Source organism: Pogona vitticeps, chromosome 7 (genome assembly GCF_051106095.1).
Source record: "Pogona vitticeps strain Pit_001003342236 chromosome 7, PviZW2.1, whole genome shotgun sequence".
Taxonomy (NCBI): Eukaryota; Metazoa; Chordata; class Lepidosauria; order Squamata; family Agamidae; genus Pogona; species Pogona vitticeps.
In genome coordinates, this window is record NC_135789.1 from 23,067,036 (window position 1) to 23,091,911 (window position 24,876).

The 24,876-nt window shown below is 50.7% G+C and overlaps 1 protein-coding gene and 1 long non-coding RNA gene across 2 annotated transcripts in view; one reads left to right on the forward strand and one right to left on the reverse strand.

The window, feature by feature from the left end:
- The first annotated feature begins 171 nt into the window (after positions 1-171).
- Positions 172-24,876, forward strand: part of CLUH (CLUH binding protein of NUMT mRNA) — a 59,806-nt gene continuing 35,101 nt past the window's right edge. The window contains exon 1 of the mRNA XM_072978311.2: positions 172-431. Within this exon, the coding sequence (XP_072834412.2) occupies positions 359-431 (73 nt within the window). The 5' untranslated portion in view covers positions 172-358. The remainder of the gene's footprint in view (positions 432-24,876) is intronic.
- On the reverse strand, positions 3,044-15,658 carry LOC140701723 (uncharacterized). The gene is made up of 2 exons (XR_012080662.2): positions 14,850-15,658; positions 3,044-3,804 (listed from the first exon to the last, which is right to left on the reverse strand). It is a non-coding gene; the product is annotated as an uncharacterized LOC140701723 (long non-coding RNA).

The following is a 24,876-nucleotide window of genomic DNA, read 5'->3' on the forward strand; positions in this document are numbered from 1 at the left end:
AGATGGCCGCCTTTCCGGCCCGCCCGCTTGGCGCCACTTCCTCGTCCTGGGCGGGCGGCAGAGGTTTGTCCCTGCCAAGCCGCCGTCCGGGTGGGCGGGCACGCGGGAGTGGGTGGGTGGGGTGGGTGGCCCCGTGACCCGCGGCGGAGGGCAGGGGGCGGGGCTTCGGGGGTCGGAGGGGGAGGGAAGCGCGGACCACGTGGGGCGGTGACTGGCGCTGTCCTTCGGAGCGGCCGCAGGAGCCGCCGGAGCCGCGAGGCCGCTGCTGCCGCCCAAGGAAGGGAGCCGCCCGAGGCCGCCGAGCAGGAGCCGGACGAGAAGAGGAGGAGGAGGAAGAGGAGGAGGAAGGCCAACGGCCATGGTCATTAAGGCGGACGAGGTCAGGCCGGCGGGAGCCGTGGCGGAGCCGAAGCAACCACAGCAGAGCCCCGGTGAGTCTCCCCGCCTTGACTCCGGGGTAGGATCCGGAGTAGAGCCAGGGGGGGCATTTCGGAGGCCCCCCCCGCCCGGCCGCCTCTCTCCTTCCCCTTCCCCCCCGGTTTCCCCTTCGTGGTTTTCCAAGCCCGGGGTTTCCCCCCCTCTTCCTTGGGCCCCGAGGTCGCTACCCCGGATCCGCCCCGCTCCCCTCGGAGGACAGAGCTTCCACTCCCCCCATTCCTCCTCCTCCTCTTCTTCTCTCCCCCCCCCCCGCCATGTGCTCCAGCAGGGCCTCTTAAAACAAACACCCCCCAGCGGCCCCCCCACCAAGGAGGAAGGCTTTGCCCAAGGCTGCACGCCGCCTCCGGGCTTACTCTCGAGGAGGAGGCTTGGGCTGCCAGGAGAGGAGGACCCCCGATCCGGACGCGGGGGGGGGGGGGAAGGTGAGGCTGACCTCGGCAAGGCTGCCCTTGCTGCGGGGGCCTCACCTTCAGGGCCTTCGTGTGGCGAGGGAGGAGGAAGGAGGGCCCCGATCCCTGGGCTTGGACTCTTTCCCCCCCCCAAGGAGGCTTTGTGGGGGTCCCGTCTGCGGCGAGCAGGCGCCCCCCCACCTGTGCATGGAGCAGAGGTTAAGGTCAAGGTTGCCTTCCGGATTGGATCTTTTTGTGGGGTGGGGGGAGCTTTACTTGTGAGCAAACAAGCCCCCCTCCACCCTCTCCAGGGGCTGCAATCCCAGGCGTCTTCTTTTTTGGGGGGGGGGGGGTTCGAGCTGTTGCAAACGCTCTCCGGCCAGGCAAGGGCCTAGCCTTTCTCTCCCCCCCCCCCCCGCCACCAGCGGTTGCACAACCAGAGGGGGTTGGCCCGGAAAGGGTGCCTTCAACCCCCTATGGGGAGGCACCCTTGGGCCCCAGTGGGGGGGGGGGAATCCCCTCCCTGGCCCCCACTGGAAGGTTGGCTGCCTCCAGCCCCCCTTGCCTGGAAAGGGGCTCTCTCCCTTGTCAATGGCCTGCCTGCAACTTGGGGGGGGCAGGTGGCCACCGGCGGGCTTGCAAAGCAAAAGTGGGGGGGGGCAGAGATTGAGAGAGAGAGAGAAGGACGTTTCCCCTTGGAGGTGACCCCACTCTCTCCGTTCCCCCCCCCCCGGGGGGGCCCTCTGGCCATCCCATGGCAGCCCATGAGTGAGGGTGGCCGGCTTTTTAGTCCGAGGTAGGTTTGCTCCTGTCGGCCCCAAAAGAAGCCTTTGATTTGGTGTAACTCTGAAATGAAAGACAAGGAGCCCCTGATTTTCCTGCCCCCCGGCTCATTTTTCATGGGACACCCCCCCCCAAATCGCGTGGACACCCTTCCCTCTTCGCCCCGTTCAGCTTAACACGCTCTTAAAAGTACTGGGTCAGCGTCGTCCTCTGCTCACCTTTGTGTGTTGCGTTCAAGTTTAATACCGATACAGTAATAATAATAATATTTCATGCCGTGCTTTAAGCAGCTGCAGATCTCGGAAACAATGCCATCAGAGCTACAAAAACACGGCAGTGTTAGGAACAAGCCAAATTCCTGCGCCGGTATTTTAACAGATAACTTAAGTTTTTGGTTAAAAGCTGTATCCCAACCTTGGGCCTCCAGATGTTCTTGGACTACAACTCCCAGAAGCCTTCACCACCACCTCTGCTGGGCAGGATTTCTGGGAGTTGAAGTCCAAGAACATCTGGAGGCCCAAGGTTGGGGACTATTGTCAGTTATACAATGCCGGTCAGTGGTTTTGTAATTTTGAATAATCATCATCTTAGCCCTGCATTGCTGGAAAGGGACCCTGTGAGATCATCAAGTCTAGCTGCTCTCAAGGAGACCCAGTGGAGGAATCGAACTCCCAACCTCTTCAGCCACTAAGCTATCCCGCAGTTGCTCTCCTTGTGACCCTCTGTCCACCCCTTTTGCTCTTAATGAGGACTAGCAGCCTTATTCATGTATTAGTTCCGTTTCTACCCTGCTTTTTCCTCCCAGGTGCTCTGCAGGAGGGCTCTTGCTGTAGCAGCAAGCTCGCCTTCACTGTATTTGAGTGGAGGGTCACGATCCCTGGGTTTGACTCCTGAGGAGGTTGTCCGTCAAATCCTATGGATTAAAAACATCCTATTATTTACAGCTCTGCTCAGGTTTTGCAAAAGCCCAGGCAGTGGTTTCTCCAACGGAGTCAACCCATCTCGCATTCAGGCTTCCTCTTTTCCTACTGGCTTTCTCCGGGGGTGTCCAATTAGCCTTCGGTTGGGCCACTGTGCTTTATCCTAACAGGCCAGTGAAGAGGCTGCCTAGCCCAAGGTCACCCAGGGCGTTGCAGGGATTTGAACCCAGATCTCTCCAAGACAAGGACTTTTACGCCACACAGCTAGTTTGGGGCAGATCTGTTATCGAGGGGAGGGAGTTGATATTCTTGTGTGATTTCAGGTGGAGGGGGCATGTCACCCCCCCCCAAGGATCCATGCTTTTGAAGGAGAATGGGGACACATCCATCCAGGTCCTTAGTGACCTTTGGCAGGTACACCTTCTGTCCTCTCCCTCCACCTCCGCCATGGATGCCTGGATGGCCTCCCCCAAGGCCCCCCTCCCCAGGCATTATAACCGCTGCATAACCTTCTTTTTCAAGGTGTATTTCCTCACCACCTTTTTTTTTCTTTGCTGAGGCCCGGATCTCAGCCAGAGGACGGTCCCGATGTCTGGGTTGTATTTTTCCACATCTGCCCGTTGCTGTGTGCAAAATAAGAGAAGAGGTTCCCCCACCCCCCCACTCAAAAGCAGAAACTGGGACCTTTCCCCTTAAAACCCTGGTGCAGGGAGCAAACGCTTTTAAAAAAACCCAATAAGTACATACACAACAGAGGTAATTGCGATGGTCTATATAGGCAGAAAACAAAGTCCAAAATCCAGAGCCAGGGGTGTGACCTTAATTATTAAGTCTCATTTCAGTTCCATAGAAGTGCAAAAACTTTGGGGTTTTTCCAGAATTGCTCCGTAGGCTAGGAGGTTAAGAAAAGCAACGCATGTGTTACGCAATTCATTCGAGGCAGGGAGACGCGTGAGGATAGGAGAATAATCAAAGTTCAGAAATGTGGTTAGATGTTCAAACCCATGGAGCTGTGTTGGGAGCGGGGGGTGGGGGTGGGTGGGATTGCATTCAAACCACAATTTAAATTTTTTAAAAATCAGATTTTAAAAGAAATTAAAAGAAATTTTTTAAGAAATTGAAATCAAGATTTAAATCGATTTGATTCGTAAAATCATTGCTTTTTATGCCACCTTGGGCGGTGGATGATGCTGTTTTAATCCTGTTCTTCTTCTGCCCACTCCAGAGGGCTTATCTGTGCCAAGCGCAGGTTAATGGTGCCACGGTTGGTGAACCTGAGAAAGAGAAACAATCTTTTTATTTAAAAAATAGCATTTTTCTACTGCGAATCTCATCCTTTTGTTTTCTCCCTCCGCAACCCCTACCTCAAGAGTGGTTTATTTGGGAATTATCCCTCTAGCTGTTGGTTAACATTTGTGCAAAATTCTCGTGCATCGGGAATGCGGTTTTCGTATTGTTCAAACAACAACACCCAGGTGTCTGCTAGGATTGCCGCAGGTAGAATTCGGGGGGCTTTAAACCAACCCCCGCAAAAAGAAGCCTGTTCAGGTGTTTAATATCACTTTTTGCTGGTGCGAAAAGCAGGGGAAAAAACCCTTGTATTTCAAAGATTTCTGGCAGTACAGGAGTAAGCTGTGCAGCAGGCACTGCAAAGCATGATGGGTATTGTAGTTTCCCGAGAGGCAAGCTGTACAAAGTACAAGAGGCAGGCGGACTACGGTACTATATTTCAGAATACTGGAGGAAATCCTCCATCAGTCTTGAGGCTGGGCTTAGAGGGGTAATGAACCCATGCTCACTTCTTTCTTGGGGGGCCGGGTTTGTAGGAAAGATGCCCCCGGAAAAGGCTACCAGAACAGGTGACAAGCTTCTCCTGGAGGTAGGGAAGGTACATGTAAAGCCTCAGATAGACTGCTCTTGACCTGGAGGTGTGATCCTTCCAACTGTGAAAGGAAGATGGGGTGTGATTTTTTTTGAACCATGCTCAGTTAGTTACTAGCCTTCCCCCCTCCCATGATATGGGTGTCAGGGTGGTCTACAACATTTGAAAACAAGCCCACGGGGTGGGTGGGATTCGTTTCTCCTCCCCACTGAATTTCAGGAGTGAAAGAATAACGGCCAGAAATGGGAACACGGCTGTTTTATCCAGGTTTATAAAATCTGGCTGTCTTTTCTCTCCCTCCCTTCAATCCCAGCTTCTTCATATGGAGATGAAAAGACTACACACCATTTGGTGGGGGGGGGGGAGTTTCCTTAACCACCTTTGGAATTTGAACCCGGGAGAAGGCGCTGGGAAGGGAAAAGCTGGCAACGCGGAATGCCATTCAGCCGAGTTCGTATTTTCCCAGATAATGTGAATAATTCAAAAATGTTGTGGCTTTCCCTAGAGCCATTTTCAAAAAATTGTCTTATTTCACTAGAATCCCATCGATTTTCTGGGTTTTCCACGAGGTCCGCGCTATTAATGTCGCAGAACATAGGAAAGTTGCTTTTTGAGGCTACGACTTCTCGCAAGTCTTCTGCGAGTTGCAATTTACATTCCCAGGCTTCTAGCCTGGGGGGATTCTGGGAATTCCAGAATGGAGGATTCTGGGAATTTGCACTCTCCCCCCCCCCCCCCCAAAAAATTAACTTTTCAGAGCTTCGCACTCAAAGCAGCTGGATGGGGAGGTATCTTTGTGGCACCGCAGGTTGCTTTTCTTTATAAAACGATCCTGACATTTTCAGCTTGCCGGAGGCCTCCGAGGGGAATGGTAACACCCCCCCCCAAAAGTCAGGTAGGAAGTGGAGCAGATAACTAATCCATTTCGCAGGCAGCGATTTTTGAAACGGGTCAAAGGCCTGGCCGGACAAGAAGGGTTTGGTTACTGATTGTAAGTCAAAGGGCAGCCTCTTTGCCGTCTGAAAGCTGGAGCTGGCCGGGGAGGTGCTGGGAATGTGGTTTTCCCCTCTACGGTTTGTTTGTTTCGTCTCTTGTAGCTCCTCTAGTGTAAGCGCATGTGCATCTGAGTCTCTCTCTCTCTCTTTTTTTTTTTTTTTTTTTTTTTGTCCTTGTGGCTTTCCTCACCTGGAACAGCAGTCTCTCCTCCTTACGAAAATGGATTTAAAATCCACATTAATCCATATATTGATGGGGAAAGCGATAACCCACCCAGCTTTTTCACAGCCCGCGTGCCGCTTAGGGCAAAGGATTTCACCTGGCCTAACTGGCTCTCGCGTCTTCCTTCTTTAGTGCTCGGATCTCTAGAAACAAGGTGTGTTGGTGGCAGCTTCGAGGAAGGGAAGCGGGCGTTAAGAAGGCGTTGGCTGGTTTTGTTAACTGCCAGAATTTACCGTATTTTTCCATGTATAAGACTATACTTTTGTCTAAAATCTTTAGACTAAAAATGGAGGGTTGTCTTATACATGGAAGTAAGCTGAGGAGAGAGAAAAACACGTGGAGGGGAAAGCAGGGATCAAAGCCATCCTGCAGCGCTTCGATCCCTTTCCCCCCTACACTTGCTAAGCCCCACTTAGATTTCTTAATGTTGGATTAGAAAAGGGGGGTGTCTTATACATGGGTGCGTCTTATACATGGAAAAATATGGTAAATTCCGCACTTCTCCCTCCTGAAGTCAGAGGCAAGGTGCGTTGGTGTGACTTACGTTGAGTGCTTTCCTGTGTTGCACACTGCTTAGGGCCCCTCTCCTTCCAGGATCTGTTTACTGCATGCCGGAGGGGTGTTCTAGTGTAGAGGCCGTCACAGTAATCAGTCCCCCTGTACACGTGCAGAGTTCTTGTCAGCATTGCACGGGAGTTCCAAAACCGAACGGCTGGCCTCTGGTTCTGCCTCTTTCTCCTTCTGTTCTTCCATGCGCGGGCAATGGGCTGAGCCGTCGCTGCAGATTTCCAATCGATGTTGGCAAAAGTTCCTCTCTTTTTTTGCAAGTTTGGGGCTCCCCATGCCGGCCAGGATTCTGGGGGTTGTAGTTAAAAATAAACAAACCACAAGGAACATTTCCAAGCTCTGATTACTTCCAGAAGGTTTTTGACACCAAGCCTAGGACGGCTCACAAGCCCCTTTATGCCAAGGTATATGTTGTATGTTTTCTCTCCTTCAGCCCTTTCTCCAACTCTCCTCCCTTGAAATTAACGATGCACTTTAAATGTCTCAAGTCAAAAGATCATCTAGTCCATTTTTGCCAAACAAACCAAAGAGTCCAGGCTGACTCTCGTTCAGCCTTAGGGGCGAGATACTTTTCCCACTCCAGTTTGCATCTTGTGCCGTATTGGTAGGGACGCCCCAAATATTTTGCCGCCTGAGGCAGGGAAAACAAACACCAGTCACTCTCCCTTCTAACCCTTGCCTGCCAAAGCGTTTTGGAATGGAAGTCTGATCATTGCCCCCTGCCGCCTCCATGTTTCTCTCGCTCCCTGGCAGTAAAAAACATAATTATCACGAATTAAAACATTAAGATCTTTTAATGGCGGCTCCTTCAGCCGCCCCTGATTTTGGGTCTGGTCCTTAACGCGGTGGCCAGGGTGCCCCTTGTCGGCGCCGCCTTAGGCTGCCGTAACCCCGGAGAAAATGGACCGTCAAGGGTTAGCAAATGGAGGTACAGGATTGTGGCTCTGAGGGTCCCATCTTGGCTTCTGGGAAGCCCGCGGAGGGCTTTAAACGTGGTGTGGCTTTCTGTTCCCCCTCCCTTCCCAAAAGCTAGCCACGTTCGGCCACGTCGCCTTCCATCCGGAGCACGTGGCAATCAGCCTGCTTCAAAGCAACCCCTTCCTCCCACCGCCCCTGAATCCTTATGTGTTTATTTGCAGATTTTTGGGACCGCTGGTTATTAAGGGGAGAGTCTGTTTTACTTGCTTGGGTGGGTTTCGAAATTTAGAAATGCCTGCTTTCGACACCCTCCGGCGTGGCGAGGTCAGGATTTGAACCCAGGCCTCCCGAGTCCTGGTCTGACCTTTTAACCATTACGCCATGCCATTGCCTGCTGTTCACCTCTGATCTGAATTAGGTAAGGGCAGGGACTCTGTTTCCCTCCCGTCGAGGGCTGGATTGGGGGGGGGGGGGAGAAGAGTGGTTTACGTCAGTGGGCCCGATCCAGAGTTGAGTTGCTTCCCAAGCGAACAAGGCAAGACCGCGTGAGTTGGTGTGCGTCAGGGCCAGGAATTTAGACCAAAGCTGTTCCTTGCTTTGGACGCTGACCCCCCAAATTCCACAGGTTGTGCCAGATGTGACGATTTGCGAGCTGGGCTCCGGGAAGAATATTAATTTGTTGATGCAGAGGAGAGGCAGTAACGATGCATCCGCCTGTCACGTGCATCCACATGGAGCGTGCCTGGTGTCGAATCCTTGGGGGATTGTATTCTCTCACTCTTACCCTAATCTGAGAAGTGCAGAGCTGGAAGGGACCCTGTGGGATCATCTAGTCCCGCCCCTGTCAGGCCGGCCCTGGGGGGGAATCGAACTCCCAACTTCTGGCTCTGCAGCCAGATGCCTCCACTACCTCCTCTGGCTCTCTGCCTTTCCTCCTAGTAAAGGATCCTTATTTATTTGTTCCACTTGTATCCCAGCGTTTCTCCTCGGACTGGAACTCACAGTAAGATTAGAAGTGACATGACGAAAAAAATTATTAAAGCATGACTAAGTGGGAAATGTGGGAGCGCACGCGCTGATGGAGCTTCATTTTTAAAAAACCGCACCTCTCGGTTGAAGACAACAGCGAAGCCACCCAAAGACCGGCTGAATTGCAGAGCTTTGGCTGCTGGGGGCAAATACCGCTTTTCCTGGTGGGGAACTCCAGAGCTGGGAGCAGCCACCGAGAAGGCCACGCTTTGCTCCGGGCTGGTTTTCCTCATCTGGTGTTCCCAGAGGGCTTTCAGGAGAGGCGCTTTGTGCCAAATGCGCAACTTCCTTCCCACGAAGCAGTGGCCGCACACCCTGGTTCGGCTTTTGCATGGCGAAGGCCCACCGTGGCACTGAGCCGCAGCTCCCAAGGAGAACTTACAGTGGTGCCCCGCGTGACGACAACAATCCCGCCCCGTGAAAATCGCTGTTTAGCGAAATCGTCGCCATGCGAAAACCCTTTCCCCATTGGAATGCATCGAAACCGGGTTTAATGTGTTCCAATGGGGAAAATGCCTTGTCGCCCAGTGAAGATCGCCCATAGGGAAGCCATTTTGCGAGCACTGATCAGCTATGAAAATGGCTGCCCTGCGAAGCATGGGTCTGGAAAACACAGGGCAGCCATTTTGCCAACCCTACGATCAGTGGAAAAAATCATCGTCTTGCGAACAAACGGTTCGCGAAGCACGGACCTAATTGACGGCCAGCGAAAATCCCCCATTGGAATGACTGTTTTGCAAATTGCTGTAGCGATCGCAAAAAGTCGTCATTATGTGGATTTGTCGTTTAGCGGGGTTGTCTTGTGAGGTACCACTGTAGTTTAAAAGAGAATCTAAGGTTCTAGACCTCACATTCGTAACGGAGTGATTTAAATAGAAATCTAGGGGAATAACATGGGGTCAGGTTGCTGGTCCGCTCCAAGCCCTTGCATGCGATGGTGCATTGACGGACAATGTCTCCCCAGAGTTTTTATTTATTTATTCATTTATTTATTTATTAGATTTATACTCCTGCCCATCTAGACTGAAGTCTACTCTTTTCAAAGAGGGTCTTTCTCAAGCCGTCCTTGGAGATGCCGGGGATAATTTCTTGCCCTTTCTCACGGGCACCCAGTCGCTCAGTTAGGGTTGGCATGGGGATAGTGAGAGTTGTGCTGTCAAGTCACTCTTGACTAACGAGCCCTCTCCAAAATGTTCTGTCCTTGACTTTCCACTTCGCTCTTGCAAACCCCTGTGGCTTTCTTGAGGGGGGTCTGTCCCTCTCACATTGGGGTCTTCCTCTTTTCCTGATGCTTTTCCCAGCATGATGGTCTTTTCCCAGCAGATCCTACCTCCTCGGGATATGCCCAAAGTAGGACAGCCTTAGTTTCATCCTTTTTGCCTCCTGAGAGAGCTGTATTCCCCCACAAGGGGGGGGGGGAAGCGGCCATGAATTCTTTCTGTGGTCCTTCCTTCCTCCTTCCTTCCTCCTTCCAATCATCCCTTCCTTCTTTCTATCAATCATCCCTTCCTTCCTTCTATCAATCATCCCTATCAATCATCTCTTCCTTCCTTCTTTCCTTCTATCAATCATCCCTATCAATCATCCCTTCCTTCTTTCCTTCCTTCTATCAATCATCCCTTCCTTCTTTCCTTCCTTCTATCAATCATCCCTTCCTTCCTTCCTTCCTTCCTTCCTTCCTTCCTTCCTTCCTTCCTTCCTTCCTTCCTTCCTTCCTTCCTTCCTTCCTTCCTTCTATCAATCATCCCTTCCTTCCTTCCTTCCTTCCTTCCTTCCTTCCTTCCTTCCTTCCTTCCTTCCTTCCTTCCTTCCTTCCTTCCTTCCTTCCTTCCTTCCTTCCTTCCTTCCTTCCTTCCTTCCTTCTATCAATCATCCCTTCCTTCCTTCCTTCCTTCCTTCCTTCCTTCCTTCCTTCCTTCCTTCCTTCCTTCCTTCCTTCCTTCCTTCCTTCTGCAAGGTCACCTTGAGCAAGAGCTAGATAGGGCAGGACTGAAGCCAAGCCCAGGGGGAGAGGGAGGGCTGGGAGAGAGAACTGGATCAGCCCTGGCCACCTTTTTCCCCTTTAAAAAAAGGACGCCTTAGCTGGCGGGTGTGTGTGTGTGTGTGTGCGCGCGCGTGCGCACATGTTGAGGGCAACTGGGGCTCTACTCTGCTTCTTCCTCCCACCTTTCCAGATTCAAAAGGGTATCCATCTTCCTTTCCCTTTCCGACAGGGTTTCTTGGACCCGGAAGTCAAAAGACTGGGGTGGATGGCAAAACAAACAAACAAAAAAGAGGGAAGTCCCATTGTCCTTGGGCCATGGGGATGATGGGGGGAGGGAGAGAAAAAGGAGATTCCCTCCTCCTTTTTTTATGTTTTTGCATGTCACTTCCTTTTCTCCTCCTACACCACAAGCACGTGGATGGCTTTGGCTTTGCAGGATTGCGATTCCTCTCTTTTTCCACCATGCAGAAGAAGGGAGAAAATGCAGCCGCCTGCTTTTAACCCCTGCACTGCCACTGCACAACCCCCCCACCCCCAGTTTTTGTCACATTAAAAGAGATACTTAATACCCCCCCCCCCCTTTCCATTCATCAGACTTTGTTCAAGATGAAAAACGGGTGATAGAAGAATAATCTTAGAATGGCAAAGCTGGAAAGGGACCCTGTGAGGTCATCCAGTCCAGCCCCCGTCAAGGACACCCAGTGGGGGAATCGAACTTGCAACCTCTGCATCCGCAGCTCTAGAAACCTCGACCACTGAGCTATCCAGCACCAGGGTCGTAACTGGTTTCTGCAGTACAAGAGGACAGGGTCCCTGCCCCAAGATGCTTACAGTTGCTCAGGCTGCTGCTCGCTAGTTTAAATACTTCCACAAAGAATGTGAACAGATATTTTTGGAGGGATGGGACCAAGCGGCAGCTCTGAGCATGATGTCAGTGTCTTCCTTTTTTCCGTGTGTCCTGTACCATCAAGCTGGAAACGATCTCGGTCTGTAGCTATGGAGCCCGAGGCTGGGAGTTTGATTCCCTCTCTGGACCTCCCTGACAGGGGCCTGGACCCCGATGATTCAGAGGGTCATAGAAGCACAAAATCCTGGAATCCTGGAGTAGGAAGGGGCCCTCAAAGGCCATCAAGTCCAACCCCCTGCTCAAGGCAGGAATCCAGATCCAAGAGGGCAGAGGGTGGTCCAGTTTCTGTTCTGACTTACGGTGACCCATTTTTAAGGTTTTTCGGGTAGAGAGCGCTCGGGAGTGGTTCCCCATTTCCTTTCCTCTAGCGGGGAGCCCTGGGACTTTGCAGCTGGCCCAAGGCCCCCCAGGTTGGCCCTTTTCTCATAGGAGGCATACTGGGGAATCGAACTCTGCCCTAAACCATACCTAAACCATTTACTGTACTAAAGCACACCTCTCATGACCCAGAGGTTTGGAGATGTTTGGAGAGCCCGAAACCTCTGGCAGGCACCCTATTTTTGGAAGGACGTTTCCTTGCTAGGCGTGTCTGTGTTTTCATGCTTTGTGTGTTTAAAAGCCTTTAAACTTTCTCCTCTCTTACCTGCGCTGCTCAGAAGAATGTATTTCAAAATCTTAAATGTTATCAAAATCCTTCTAACGTGAACCGGCGGGTGAGTCATTTGAAATGCCTGCTACCCTTACAGAGGGGACATGTCTGCCAGGCGAGGGTGGCACAATTTGGCCCCTAGCACGGCGTAGCTTGTGAAAGCAGCGGCCGTGGACGTTACGCACTGAAAACCCCGAATGTCATTTGTGTGTTGAGCACGGACAAAATTAACACAACTTGAGTGATGCTGTTCTCGGGATCCACGTTAAGGTAGATCTGGGGATTTGGTTTAAGGAAGGGTGGGAAAAGTCAGAATAGCGATGGGCCCCAGCTCCGATTCCTGAAAGTTGAAACGGGCTTTGAAGTAACGCTGTTATGTGTAACTCTTTACTTCCAAATGTGGACAGAAGGGCACAGGAAGACCAGCCTTGTAAATTAAAACTGGGAGGCAGAGTGGATAGAAATCGATTTATGTCAATGGGGTAAACACCCACTGTGCTTTAATTTAAACCGTCAAGGAATCCCAGCTTTTAAAATTATAATTGCGATTTAAATCGGTTTGATTTAAATTGGGTCCCCCCCCCTTGCTAGAGAAATGTACTGTCCCCATTCTCCTCTGTGGATCGTGTTGGGGGGGACGAAATACACACACGCTGTCTCTCCCCGCCTGTAGCTGCTTCTCATTTATGTCTTCCTGCTAGCACCGGGGGAAAAAATACAATGGCTTTTTAAAGTAAAGTAAAATGGCTTTTTAAAAAAAAAAACAACCAAAAAGCCCAGATAAGTAATCCTGAAACCAGATTGCCTTCCTGAGCACCTCCCCGTCCCCCTCCCATACCCCAGTAGAGCCTGACACCCAGATGGGGATAACCAGTAACACTGGTTGTTCGACTTTCGGATCTTGCAGGCAGAGAGCTTGGCTGCTCAATCAAGCGATAAGTTTTCAAGCCTGCAATCTATATACGGCGGGTGCAAATCTGGAATTGCGACTTTTCTGATTTGGGAAATTCTGTCTGGGATAGCCCACAGCACGAAAATGTGAAAGGCTAGTGGTGGAACGAAGAGGGTGAAGGGACTCTTAACGCCCCCCCCTTTTTTTAATGCAACATGCAAAGATCTGGGCTCTTTGATTTCAGTTGCATGCGTGCCCATTTTTAGGGAGCGTCGGCTAAACAAACAGAAACATCAACTCCTCTTGCGTTCATTTGATGCGTGAATGGTTATGACGCGGTGCATTTTTCAAACTCGGAGAAATGTTTCCCAAGGCAAAGCCCGTTTTGCAAGCGTTTAACCCTGGGCGGGCACTCGGAAACCTTGAAGAGGTTGAGCTTCGAACCCTAGAGAGCAGCCGTGGGTCAGTGGAGGCCACGAGGAGCCCTGGAACCTTCCTCCGTCCTGTTGCACGCTCAGAAATACTTCTGTCCTCGTAAAGGACTAGAAACAAGCGGGGAGATTTTCCCCATTAAATACAAATCTGGAGCCTGTGTTGGAGGCATTGGAGCTAAGCCAGGTGGTGAAGTTCACACTGTTGAGACTCTCGCTTGTAAACCAGAGTTTTGGGTTTTGATCACTCCCAACTTTCAGAGGATCGTGTCGTTGGAAGGGGCCCTCGAAGGCCATCCAGCCCAACCTCCTGCTCAAGGCAGGAATCCAGATCCGAGCGGATGGGACGGAGCGTGGTCCAGTTTTCTCTTGAAGGCCTCCAGCGTTGGAGCGCTCACCACCTCCTAAGGTCATGGGTTCCCTTGTCGTACTGCTCTAACAGTTAAGAAGTTTTTTTTCTGATCTTCTGCCGAAATCTGGCTCCCTGTCGCTTGAGCCCATCGTTACATCTCCTGCACTCTGGGATGACTGAGAACGGATCTTGCCCCTAACCAAGAATTGGAAATCAAAGCAGTGATAGCTATGTTTGAACAAAGCAAACCTCAGTGTCCGTACAGAGGTTGTGATGTCCTACGGCAACTGAAACTCGGTGGGTTGTGTTTGTGATCAGAATCACTACATTTCTCAGAATGCCTTGCTTATGCTACACACACACACACACACGTGTGAAGGGTTTACCTCTGACACTGCCACACTCTCATCTGTTTTTCTTTTTTTTAAAAAGGAAACAAAAAAAACACCCTTCGACTGGTTCTTGGGAGTTGTAATTCTTTAGGAGGTGCCCTCTATAGCACTCAATGGGAAGTGAAACTACAACTCCCAACACGCAGGAGGGCCCGGCCCCCACTGTTTGATCACAGGATGGTTAACATTCCTATTCTGTCTTTTTGCCCAGAAAATTCAAGGCCTTGTGAAGCCTCTCTTTTACTTTACTTTTATTGGACTTTTACAAGTCTGCTTGGGGCAGCTTACATGAGTAATAAAATACAACAATATAACATACAAATAAAAACCTACACAACTTACAAAACTTATTTCTATATACATTGCTAAGATGGAGAAGTTAAAGAAACAGAAACTCTCGGATATTGCTTAGAGAGGGCAGTGGTGTTTGTTTTCTTTTGGGGTTTCTTTTGGGACACTTTTATCTCATTTTTTGTATCTTTATGACCACACTGCAAGGTAGAGTCTGGCGGTCTGAAAGCCAGCCAGTGGGTTCCATTACTTTCATCCTCTACAATCTGTTACTCTTTCCAAATACAGTGGTGCCTCGCTTAACGGGTGCCCCGTTTAACGATGAAATCGCATAGCGATTAACTTTTTGTGATGTTCCCTATGGGGAAAAATTGCTTTGCAATGATTGGTACCCTGTTTCGCTTAACAGCTGATCAGCGGTTCCAAAATGGCCACCGGGTTAAAAAAAATGGCCACCCGCTGTTTTCTGGGATGGATTCCTCACTTACCGGGCAGCGAAAATGGCTGCTGTATGGAGGATTTTCGCTTAAAGGTGAGTCTGAAGCCCATAGGAATGCATTCGTATGGGCTTTTTAATATCACATAGCGCCGAAATCGCTTTGCAGCGATTTTTGCTGCACCGATTATCGTCGCTATGCGAAGCACCACTGTATATAAAACCTAACTTAAAGAAAGAAAACCATCGGTTCCGTTTGTCCCCGACGTCTCTTCCGCCAAAGTCCTTCTCCTTCCCCCCCCTCCCGGGGAGGCTGTTTAGTATGGGTGGTGGTGTGCAGATGGATGTCTAAGCCCAGCGTTTTCGCTGACCTTGGCTCGGTCCTTCAGCCAGCCGCGTTTGTTCCTACTTTTGGCAGGCCTCAGACAGCTTCGAGGCATCCCGGGAGGGCCCCCCTCCTTTTACTCTATTTATAACTGGCTTCGGAGGTGTGACCGCTTCCCCAAATTCCAAACTCCTGGAGAGTTCAGGAAGTAAAAAGCTTGAGGAGGGACGCGGCTCTGGAGGACAACGGAGACCATAACACCCCCCCAACTTCCGATGGCGGTCCCTCCCTGGCATGACCCAGCCGGACAACTGGCCGGCATCTTTTTTCCTGGGAGACGAGAGCCATTGGGGGGGGAAGCACTAGCAGAGTTTGCCAGGTCTGTCCGTTGTTGCTGATCTTCCCCCCCCCAAAGGCTGTGAGAATTGCTCGTTGCCCACTTTGCTTCTTTCGCTCCCCCATATTATGATGTGCGTCTAGCCTTCTCTTGGCCCATCAGCTTTGCTGTTTTGAAATCCTCGGAAGAGAACAGAGATCCAGTTCTGAAAACATTGAAGCCGCTCAAGGGCAAATTCCAGAAGCGGAAGTTTTTAAATTGAGAGGGTCGCGTCTTTGGTTCTCTGGCCCGCCAAGTTTCTCCGGCCGTCGGGTGCCTCTGGAGGACAGCCCATGGGGAACGCCGTGCTGACCCGCTGCTGCCAGCGCCTTGCTGATCGGATCTCTGCGGAGCGCGGGGAAGAGTCCACGGGCGAGAGGTCGCCCCTCTTGCCAACGTCTCGCCGTGGGGCTCTGGCGGATCTGCCCCAAGGCAGAGCCAAGACGGATGCCTCCGAAGTTCACACGTGCTTTGTAGGCTACCCAAATATCATCCTGAGGAGCGGATCACGTGAATACTGGGAAGACGGAGAAGTCACGGACAGATGCTTTCCTGGGAGGAATGGGGCTGAGCTCCCGACCGGGGGCTCCAAGAGCCGACAGGCTGCCAGTCTCGCCAGCCGGCCGGCCCCAACATCAAAATGTTGTGCTCTTCCCGACGACCTTCAACAAGAATCTACTCAGCTGCCCAGTTGTTCTGGGTCTCCCCGAGTTTGTGAGGAATGCACAGATCTGAGCGTTGGTCCTGAAGCCAATGAGAAAGAAGGAAGCAGAGGACGAGAGGAGGGCTCTGGGTCTGACCGTGGGGTGCTGGCTTTTCACTCTCGCCCACGCCGAGGAACCGTGGCGATGGACGAGGCCCTCGCCTCTGGATCCGTTCCAGCTGATGCTGCGGTCCTGGCGTGCTGTAGCCCAGCCAGGTCTGTGTCTGGGGGCTTAGAGAGCCATGTCTTGTCGGACCCTTTTGTACACAGGGCTGATGAGAGGAATCGGGTTTTCCCCAAGCCCTCTTCGTGCCCTGCCCCAGAAGAGGAAGTCTTCAGTGTGGCGTGCAGGAGCCGAGCTGGTCCTGGATCTCGTCGTTTGGAAAAGGGTGCGGTAATCTAATTGGAACGAAGAACGAGTAGATTCTGAAATTCTCTCTCTCTCTGTGATCATTTGCTTTGTCGCAAGAAATGAATGCACGAAAGGAGATAAAAGGACTATGGTTGTAGCCGTGAACATGTTGGATAAGGGCTGAGGCGGCTTGTGTTCAAATCCCCACTTGGCCGGGAAAGTCCTACCTTGCAGGCTTGTGATTGCGCAAGCAGAGTAAGGACAGAGGAAAGCCCTGGGTGCGAGATAGAAACAAACCCCAGCAATCCCGTAGGATCATCCAGTCCAGCCCCTGTCAAGGAGGCACCGGGTTGGGGAGGGGAATCAAACTCCCAACGTCTGGCTCCGCAGCTCCAGAGACCTCAGCCGCGGAGCGATCCGGCAGTTCTGTGACTGGTGTAGGTACAACCTTCTGAGTTCAGGTTAAGACACGCCAGACTTGGAACCAGAAGGAGAGGTGGCCGTGAGCCACCGATTCGACCGTTTGTTGAGCCGCCAAGCGGAGGTTTGTTGCTTCAGAGGCCCGCCTCCTCAGGCAGACGCCCACTCGGGTAGTGCTCGGAGGAGGCGGGGCAGGAAAGCCAGGCGGCTGGGCGCCTGCCAGAGAAGGCAGGGCTGAGCAGCACCCAAAACCTGTTTGGCCAGTTCGTACCCATCTCCAACTGGAAGCCCTACTTTATCGCTTACCTAATTGTGTCTATTTCCATTGAGAAGGTCTTTCCAAACTTTTTAACTGTCTCCCTTTTGATGGGGAGCTACGCTAGCCAAAGAGAAACGGAGGAGGTCAGAAAATGCAAGCCCTTAGGTAGATTTATGTCATCTGATGAAGAACAGGTCTTTTGTAAAGCTAATGGCTCTTAATGGCCCTTGGCCCTGATATGTGCTGGGAGATTGGGATCTTGGGGTCCAAGGCAGAGACCCCGCCACAGATTGTACCCGCTCTCCACATTGCAAGGGGCTGAATGTTTACATCTGATTTGGTAAGAAACCATCGATAGGCAAACCACGGCGATGCATAGGCAGGTCCACCTTGGAAGGGTGGCAGTGGTTTGGAATAGCGGTGTTTCTGGCCATCCCAGCCGGGGATGCTTGGAACTGTAGTCAGTGGCTTGTGGAGATGATAAGACTTGTCATCCACCAGTTATAAGACCGTATCGTCCCCTCATTTAAAAATGGAGAAGCTTTGCTTCTGAGGCCTCCTCGGAGGGACTTTTCTTTCTTTTTTTGGGGGGGGCTGTTACCCCTGACCCCACGCCCCCCACCCGGGGGGGGGAGAGAAGTGCGGAGAAAAGGACCGTGCAAGACCAATGACATCCCGGTTTGCATTTGTGATGCTAGAAAATGAGGTTGTGTTGATCCAGAGCAATGGGAGACCAGATCTAAACCCCACAAGGAGGCAAAACCTCTGCCGGGACCGAGTATAAATGAATAATGTGCAGGCTTTTGAACTCTGCAGGACACTTCAGCAGGCTGGAAGTTTTTTGTTTTTTTTTAAGTGCGTTGGGACTGATGGCATTAGAAATCTAAATGGCTGATGGAGAGAGTTTCACGCCATGGAGAGTCGTGGGTTTCTGATTTCCAGGTGGCAACATGGGACTGGATCTGTGTTTAGCTGGGGAGCGGGTGAGGCGGGGGGGGACAGATGTACATTCTCTACCTGGACTAGGACTCAGGGGCGCTGGGTTCGAGTCTCCACTCAACTCCCCTCAGCTCACTGGGGATGTGGAATTGGTCAAACCAGCCCTTCGGTATCTCGCCGACCTTGAAGGTCCGGTTAGGGTCGTGGTGGTTCTGACTTGAAGCCACAGAGCGACAGCAGGAGGAACAACAATAAGAGGCGAGAACAACAGGCAACATGGATTTCCTTTTGTTTGCTTGAAGTCTAGCAAGCGAAGTTTCTGTATTTAAAAAAATGAGGAAGGAGAGAAGGACATGGTGCGGTTGTGCGTGCGCCCGTTGTGTTCTGCTTCTCCGTCGGCTGTTCAGAGGGTGCTCCGTCCCGAATCTGAATCCCAAGTGTGCTTGCACAGGATGCGCTGGAGAACCTGAGGAAAAAAAAAGACTTTTGAGGATTATAAGGCCCATCATACGTTTGTCGCACTTACAAAACCTTTGGGAGGTGCTGCATGTGGCCCACCCTGATCTAAATGACGTTCCGGGTGTGGGTGTGCTCCTTATTTCTGGGACGGTGGGGCTCGCTTCCTTTGGCACAACGACAAGACATTTAGGTGCAGAAGTTTGAGAAAGACCAGCCCGAGGCATGCCAGTCACCTGTTGGCGAACCAGAAGGTATCTGAGGGCCCAACGGAGAAGCAGTGGAGTTCCCCTGCCTTTCTTCTTTCTGTCCATCATCATCTCTCACCCTCCCTCCCGTCCATCATCATCTCTCTCCTTCCTTCCTTCCTTCATTCCATCCATCCATCCATCCATCCACCATCTCCTTCCTTCCTCTCTTCCTTCCCTCCCTCCCTTCCCTTCCCTACGTCTGGGAAACCATGGGCTGTCAGCCACTCCTTTTGATCCCTTGACCTCCCCATGGGGCAGGGAGCAGGAATTACGATATGCTGAATTTTGGATGATACCTAACACAAATCGGCCATCCCTTTAAGAAAAGAAAGGATGAAAATTCTGCCCGCTTGCCTGCCTTGTGTTTATGGTCCGCTTTCCCTCCAGTGAGCTGAAGTGGATAGACATCATTCATCCCCCATCTCTCTCTGTTTCGTCCAGAGAATGCCCCTGCACGGTCGACCAGTCCGAGAGAATGCCAGAGTCCCCCAGTGAGGTTCGTGGGTCTCTGAGCATTTGAGCTGGGGTCTAGAAAGCGTCAGTCCAGCCGTCTTGCAAGTGCGCTGGGCGGGTTCTTGAGCGGCCCCTGTCCATTTCTAGGAAATGTGGTTTCTCTTCAGAAAAAGTCTCTGGTTCAGAACAAGTTCCTAGATAACATATATGTGCAACTTTTCCGTTCTTTTCAAACGGGTGTATTAACTTTTTCTTTTAGCAGTCTCCATTTAAAAATGCGTATATAGAGAGAGATTTGTTTGTAGTTTTTCAGGCGTGAGCCAACGCACCTCTTGTCAAAGAGTCCTGTTCTTTAAAGTGGGCTACAAAATGTACAGATATTTTAAACCAGAGGTTTGCATCTTTCTGGAAGAAGCTGGGTTCAGTCCACGGAAATTAACGTATCTTTCCATGCATAAGACTATACTTTTATCTAAAATCTTTAGACTAAAAACTGATGGTCGTCTTATACACGGAAGTAAGTTGAGGAGAGAACAAAAACAAGTGGAGGGGAAAGCAGGGATCAAAGCGATCCTGCAGCACTTTGATCCCTTTTCCCTTGCACTCGCTAAGCCCCACTTGGATTTCTTAATTTTGGATTAGAAAAGTGGGGGCGTCTTATACATGGAAAAAATACGGTTATGGCATGTGCAGGAAACCTGTGGTTGCCAGCACTGCTGTGACCCCAGGGGCTTCGGAGAATTTCCGCGTTCAAATAAGGCAGGTGAACAGGCCGGTTTTGCAGCTGCTCCCTGTGCTTAATGGAACTTATTCCGCTCGCCTGACCCTCCGGTCAGCGTAACATCTCCGTGATACCAGGTCACGGATCGGCGGGTATGTATGGGTGAGTCCGGTTCTCCTGCCCCTGCTAGGGCGGCAGCAACCTGTAATCTGTTAAAGAAGGGATCATCTCATCAGGAAGCTTTCTGTTTAACGTGCAATTCTTGGAAAGAGGCGCCTCGTTGCCTTGGCCGGGCCGGTGCCCTTAGCGTGCCAGGCGCCGGTTCGGAGGCTGCCCTCCCCCCTCCCCATCTGTTTTTACAAAGTAAAGCTTTAAAGTTTCAAAAGAAAGAAAGAAAGGCCCTGTGTTGACCCATAGGAACAAAACAAAATCCCCAGAGGTGAGCAATAACATTGATTCGTGCAGGTTGTGTTATCCTTGAAGATGCTCTAGACCGGCGTTTTAATCCGTTCGAAGGGAGATGATAGCTGATAGCCAAGAAACCGGAAGACTGACTTTTTTGAAAGGCAGGTACGAAAGAACGGGGGGGGGGGAATTAAGAAGTGAGGAGACCCGGGCCAGGATGTGTGTGTGGGTGTGGAAGATGGATGATGACGGGGGGGGGAAGGGCTCGTCTTAAATGGGGTGTCGGAGGGAAGCTTTACGGAGGGAGACTAAGGACTGTCAGAAAGGCAAGTTAGTGGGTGTGAGGTTAACTGTGTCTCTGGAGAGGGAACTCTCACGACGCAGAAGTGGCAGAGGCGGTTGTATTTTGGGAACGTTCCTAGGAGACGGGGGTTCCCCGAGAAAGGCGGTCACGTGGGGAGAAGGCAGTAGGGGAAGAGGAGGACAGAACGTGGGATGGCTAGACTCAGGAAAGGAAGGTTCTGGTTTGGATTGCAAGACAGGAGCCGGGCTGTCTTTGGGGGAGCATCGGATGGGTTGCTTGTATCTTTCGGGTCATTTCGCCAGCCCTCTTGTGAGCGCTGCTTATGCCTGTGTTGCTTCACAAAGGGGAAAAAAGGCTCCTGCTTTGTGCAGGCTTTAGGATGGGTGGAAAAGGAGCCGTTGCATCTTATTCTAATGTCTGGAGGAGAGAGATCTTGTTAAACTCTCTGCCTCCTTGCAGCCATTCAATCAAAACAAGATCCTTGATCTCACTGGATCAAGAAGGAGTGGTTGAGCAAATTGTCTTCACACCCCTAACTCATCGGCCCTCCGGTAGGAAGGCTGTAAGAGACACACACCTCTGCGCATGCATGAGAACAAGTCCCCTTTGCTTTTGGCCTTGCTGGTACCCCAGTGGCTATGAAATGAGCGTGTCAACAAATATTTATTTTATTCTGTTTTGAAAGTAGTCACCCTGCACGGCCAGGAAGGATGCTTTCTCTGGGAACACGCTGAAAAAATTGTGATGGATTTGGAATCCCCTAACTAGCGTGGCCAGCCACGGACCACCGATCACGGCCCCATTCTGTGGTTAGAACTCAGTGGCAAGGCATCTGCTTGGCATTTACAGGCAGTCCCGGCATCTCCCGTCTGCTGTTTTCTTCTCTGTTAGACAGTGGAGGCGTGGTGCTGAAAGCAGGCCTGTTCTTAGCTTGCTGTTTGATCGGTTCACTGTGAGGACAGGAACTGGATTTTATTCTTTCTCTTACGGACATCTCGGAGCCAGTTATTGAGACCACAAGTGCCAGTTGATGAGAAAAAAAGGGGTGGACTTTCTCCAGGGAACTTGAAGCTTATTCTGCTCTGTAAATCTTGGCACTTCTGCTATAGAACTAGAGGAATTTAACCAAATTGCAGGAGGTTCCACATGGTTTGAAACCATTCCCCCCCATGAACAGGTACTTAAATAAAATAATATAATGCCTTTGCTCCTGGACCTTCTTTAAGATTTTTTCAAACCAACTCTAGCATGACTCCTGCGGAACCTTTTATTTGCTGGTTGTCCCATCTTTTAATATATTGTGATCCAGCCCTTCCTCCCAAAAGCTTGGGGGGGTGTCACTTTTTTCATTATTCCTAGTTGTTCATTCACTGTGCTGAGGGGTCACGTACGCTGTGGCCAAAACCCTCTTGCCCGTTGTGACATAAATGGCATAACATTTGAGCATGATTTGTAGTGCGTTGCAAACTCAGCGTAGAAATTATTTATTTTTTTATTTATTGTCATTGTAAGTATATACACAGCATACCCATACAATGAAATTCACATTGAATGTGTGCTCAATGGCTAGACTCAGTACCCCATAGAATCTTCTGCCCTTGATTTCGTAAACCACAACTAAAGTTAAACCGAAAGCTACACAATAGACAGTCTGCCAGCAGTAGGGGTTTGACCTACCTGGCTTAAATCCATGACAGATTTGATAGCTCTGTGAACCCCATTGGCTTTCATGGAGGGTTTTTAGGTGTGTGTGTGTGTGTGTGTGTGTAAAATTTATCAGCCTAGTTTTGCCCCGCTGCTTACAAATTTTGGCACCCTTCCCATGCCAAACTATTCTTTTTAATACCTCCAAAAGACCCTAAAAATCAAAACAATTGTGATGTCTTTAAATCCCTTTTCGGAAACCCGCCCCAAGATGTGACCATCTGCCCCTTTCTCCTGAGTTTGGGCTGACGGAGGATTTCATAGAATCCTAGAATCAGGGAGTTGGATCGGGGCCTCGAAGGCCATCAAGTCCAACCCCCCTGCTCGGTAGTGCAAGAACAGAAATGAGAGCAGATCTGACAGAGGGTTGTCCAAAGTTTTTCTGGAATGCTCACCACCTCCCAAGAAAAACTGGTTCCACTGTCGTACTGTTCTAGCAGTTAAGAAGTTTTTCCCCCTGATATTCAGCCTAAATCTGGCTTCCTGTCACTTGAGCCCAATTCCTGCGCGTCCCGCACGCTGGGATGATGGAGAACAGATCCTGCCCCTCCTCTGTACTACAGCCTTTCAAATATTTGAATAGTACTATCCTATCTTTCCTTAATCTTCTTTTCTCAGGGTTAAACATGTCCAGTTCTTGTTAGTCATGGGGCTTGTAACGGGCAGACATAACATCACCTGTCTGTCACAGGGCTTAATTTCCAGACCCCTGATCATCCTCGTTGCTCTCCAGTTTATTAGCATCATGCTTAAGGGGTGGTGTCCAGAACTGGACACAGGACTCAAGGAGAGGCGTAACCACGGTCAAATAGAGGGGGGCTAGCCCTTCGCGGGATTTGGAGACTACTGTTAATGCAGCCTAGAATAGTATTGGCCTTTTTTGAAGCCACATCACACTGTTGGCTTGTAATTTACAACAACTCCAAGATCCTTCTCGCTCGTCGTATTGCTGAACCAAGTGTCCCCCATCTTGTATCTCTGCGTTTGGGTTTTTTTAAAAATCCGTATGTAGCGCTTTGTCCTTATCCCTGTTAAATTTAATTCTGCTGCTTTCTGCCCAGCACCTCAACCCTATCAAGATCCATTTGAACTTTTTTTCCCTACCTTCCAAGGTATTACCGTATTTTTCGCACCATAAGATGCACTTTCCCCCCACAAAACGGGGGTGGAAAGTCTGTGCGTCTTATGGAGCGAAGAAAACAGATTATATTTTCCTGTTTCCTTCTCCTAAAAAATTGTTGCGTCTTATGGAAAGGTGCGTCTTATGGAGCGAAAAATACAGTAGGTTCCCCCCCCCCGATTTCTCGCTGACCTCTGGCGGAATCAGAGTTCTGGGCAAGCAGAACGTTTCCGGGTCCCGTTCTGGAACCCCGGAGTGCCTTGCCAGGAGAAGCAGTCTTTTATTTTATTTTATTGCCCTGCAGTTCCATGAGAAGACAGGTTAGCAGGATTTGTGCAATCAGCCGGTCTCAGCAGGAGTACCGGGTAGAGGTGCCTGGGGCTTGGTGGTGGGGCCCACATCTGTTTCTCAGTGGTTTTTCACCAAGATCAAGCGATCCCTGGCCACCGCATAGTTCTGTGGCTTCTTTTCCTCGGCTGCCCCTATTTTTCCCCCCTCCCGAGAGGAGTAGCCCCGGAGGCATTAAAAAGGGCGTCGCTCGGGAGGGGAGAGGAAAGGAAGATAAGGCAGAACGTCTGTTTTAGGGAACACCCAAGTTTTTTTTAAAAAGAGTCTGGGAGGCTGAACCCAGCTGAAATTTGCAGTCCAGTTTTTAGCGACTGTCAATCCGTGGGGGGGATCTCCAGAGAGTGGAAGACTACAGATCCCAGAATCCCCCACCTTTGACCCATGCTGATGGGGATTTGGGGGAATTCTGAAGTAGGGGACCCCCCAGGCTAATAATAATCTAGGTGAAAGCCGATGGCTGGGCCCTCCATCGCCACACAGGTGCTCTATGGCGAGGGGGCACCTCCAGCTGGCGATCCACGCCCCTGAGGGAGCTTTTTGTAGGAGGAGACAACAAGCTGGCTCTCTGAGGCTTGTGCTGTGTCAGAGAAGAGATGATGTATGTCTGTGTGTCCATGCACCCCGATGTCCTGCAGATCGGCTTGGACTACAAATCCCATTTGCCGGTGCCAGGTCGGGGTGGGCCAACAATAGTCAGCAGTGTTCCCAGTCCCGACATCGCCTATGAGGAAGAGCAGGGTTATAGTTACGTCTTCTTATATCTTGTCCGTCCAGCAGTATTTTTCCAAGGTTGGTAAATATGGTCGGCCAGAATCCTGTTGGTTAGTTACGCCAGTTGAAGTGCACTGGCGTAAACTGCAGGGGCAAATTGTCGTTGGTTACACGTTGCTGTTTATGTTCCTTGCCACAGGCTCGTTGGGTGACGAGGGGTCCGAGCGGCTGCTTGTTGACCAGCTACAGTTCAGCCCTACGGCTAAACATCGTTGGCGCTTCTGCCCGATTAACCGATCGATAGGATTCTGGCCATTGAATGGTTGCATGGATAAAAAGGCGGGTGGGGTTTCATCGGAGAAAACCGTAAGAGAGGGCGAGAGATAGCGTATGTTGTATGGCTAGTGAGTGTATGATTGTTGTTTATTAAAAATATTTTCGTCTGCCATTGCAATGCGTAAATAAAATCATTAAGAATATTCTTTACATGCAGGTTGGAAAAACAGTTTTTTAAAAAAAATCTCAAATGTCAGCATTCATTCAGAACAGGT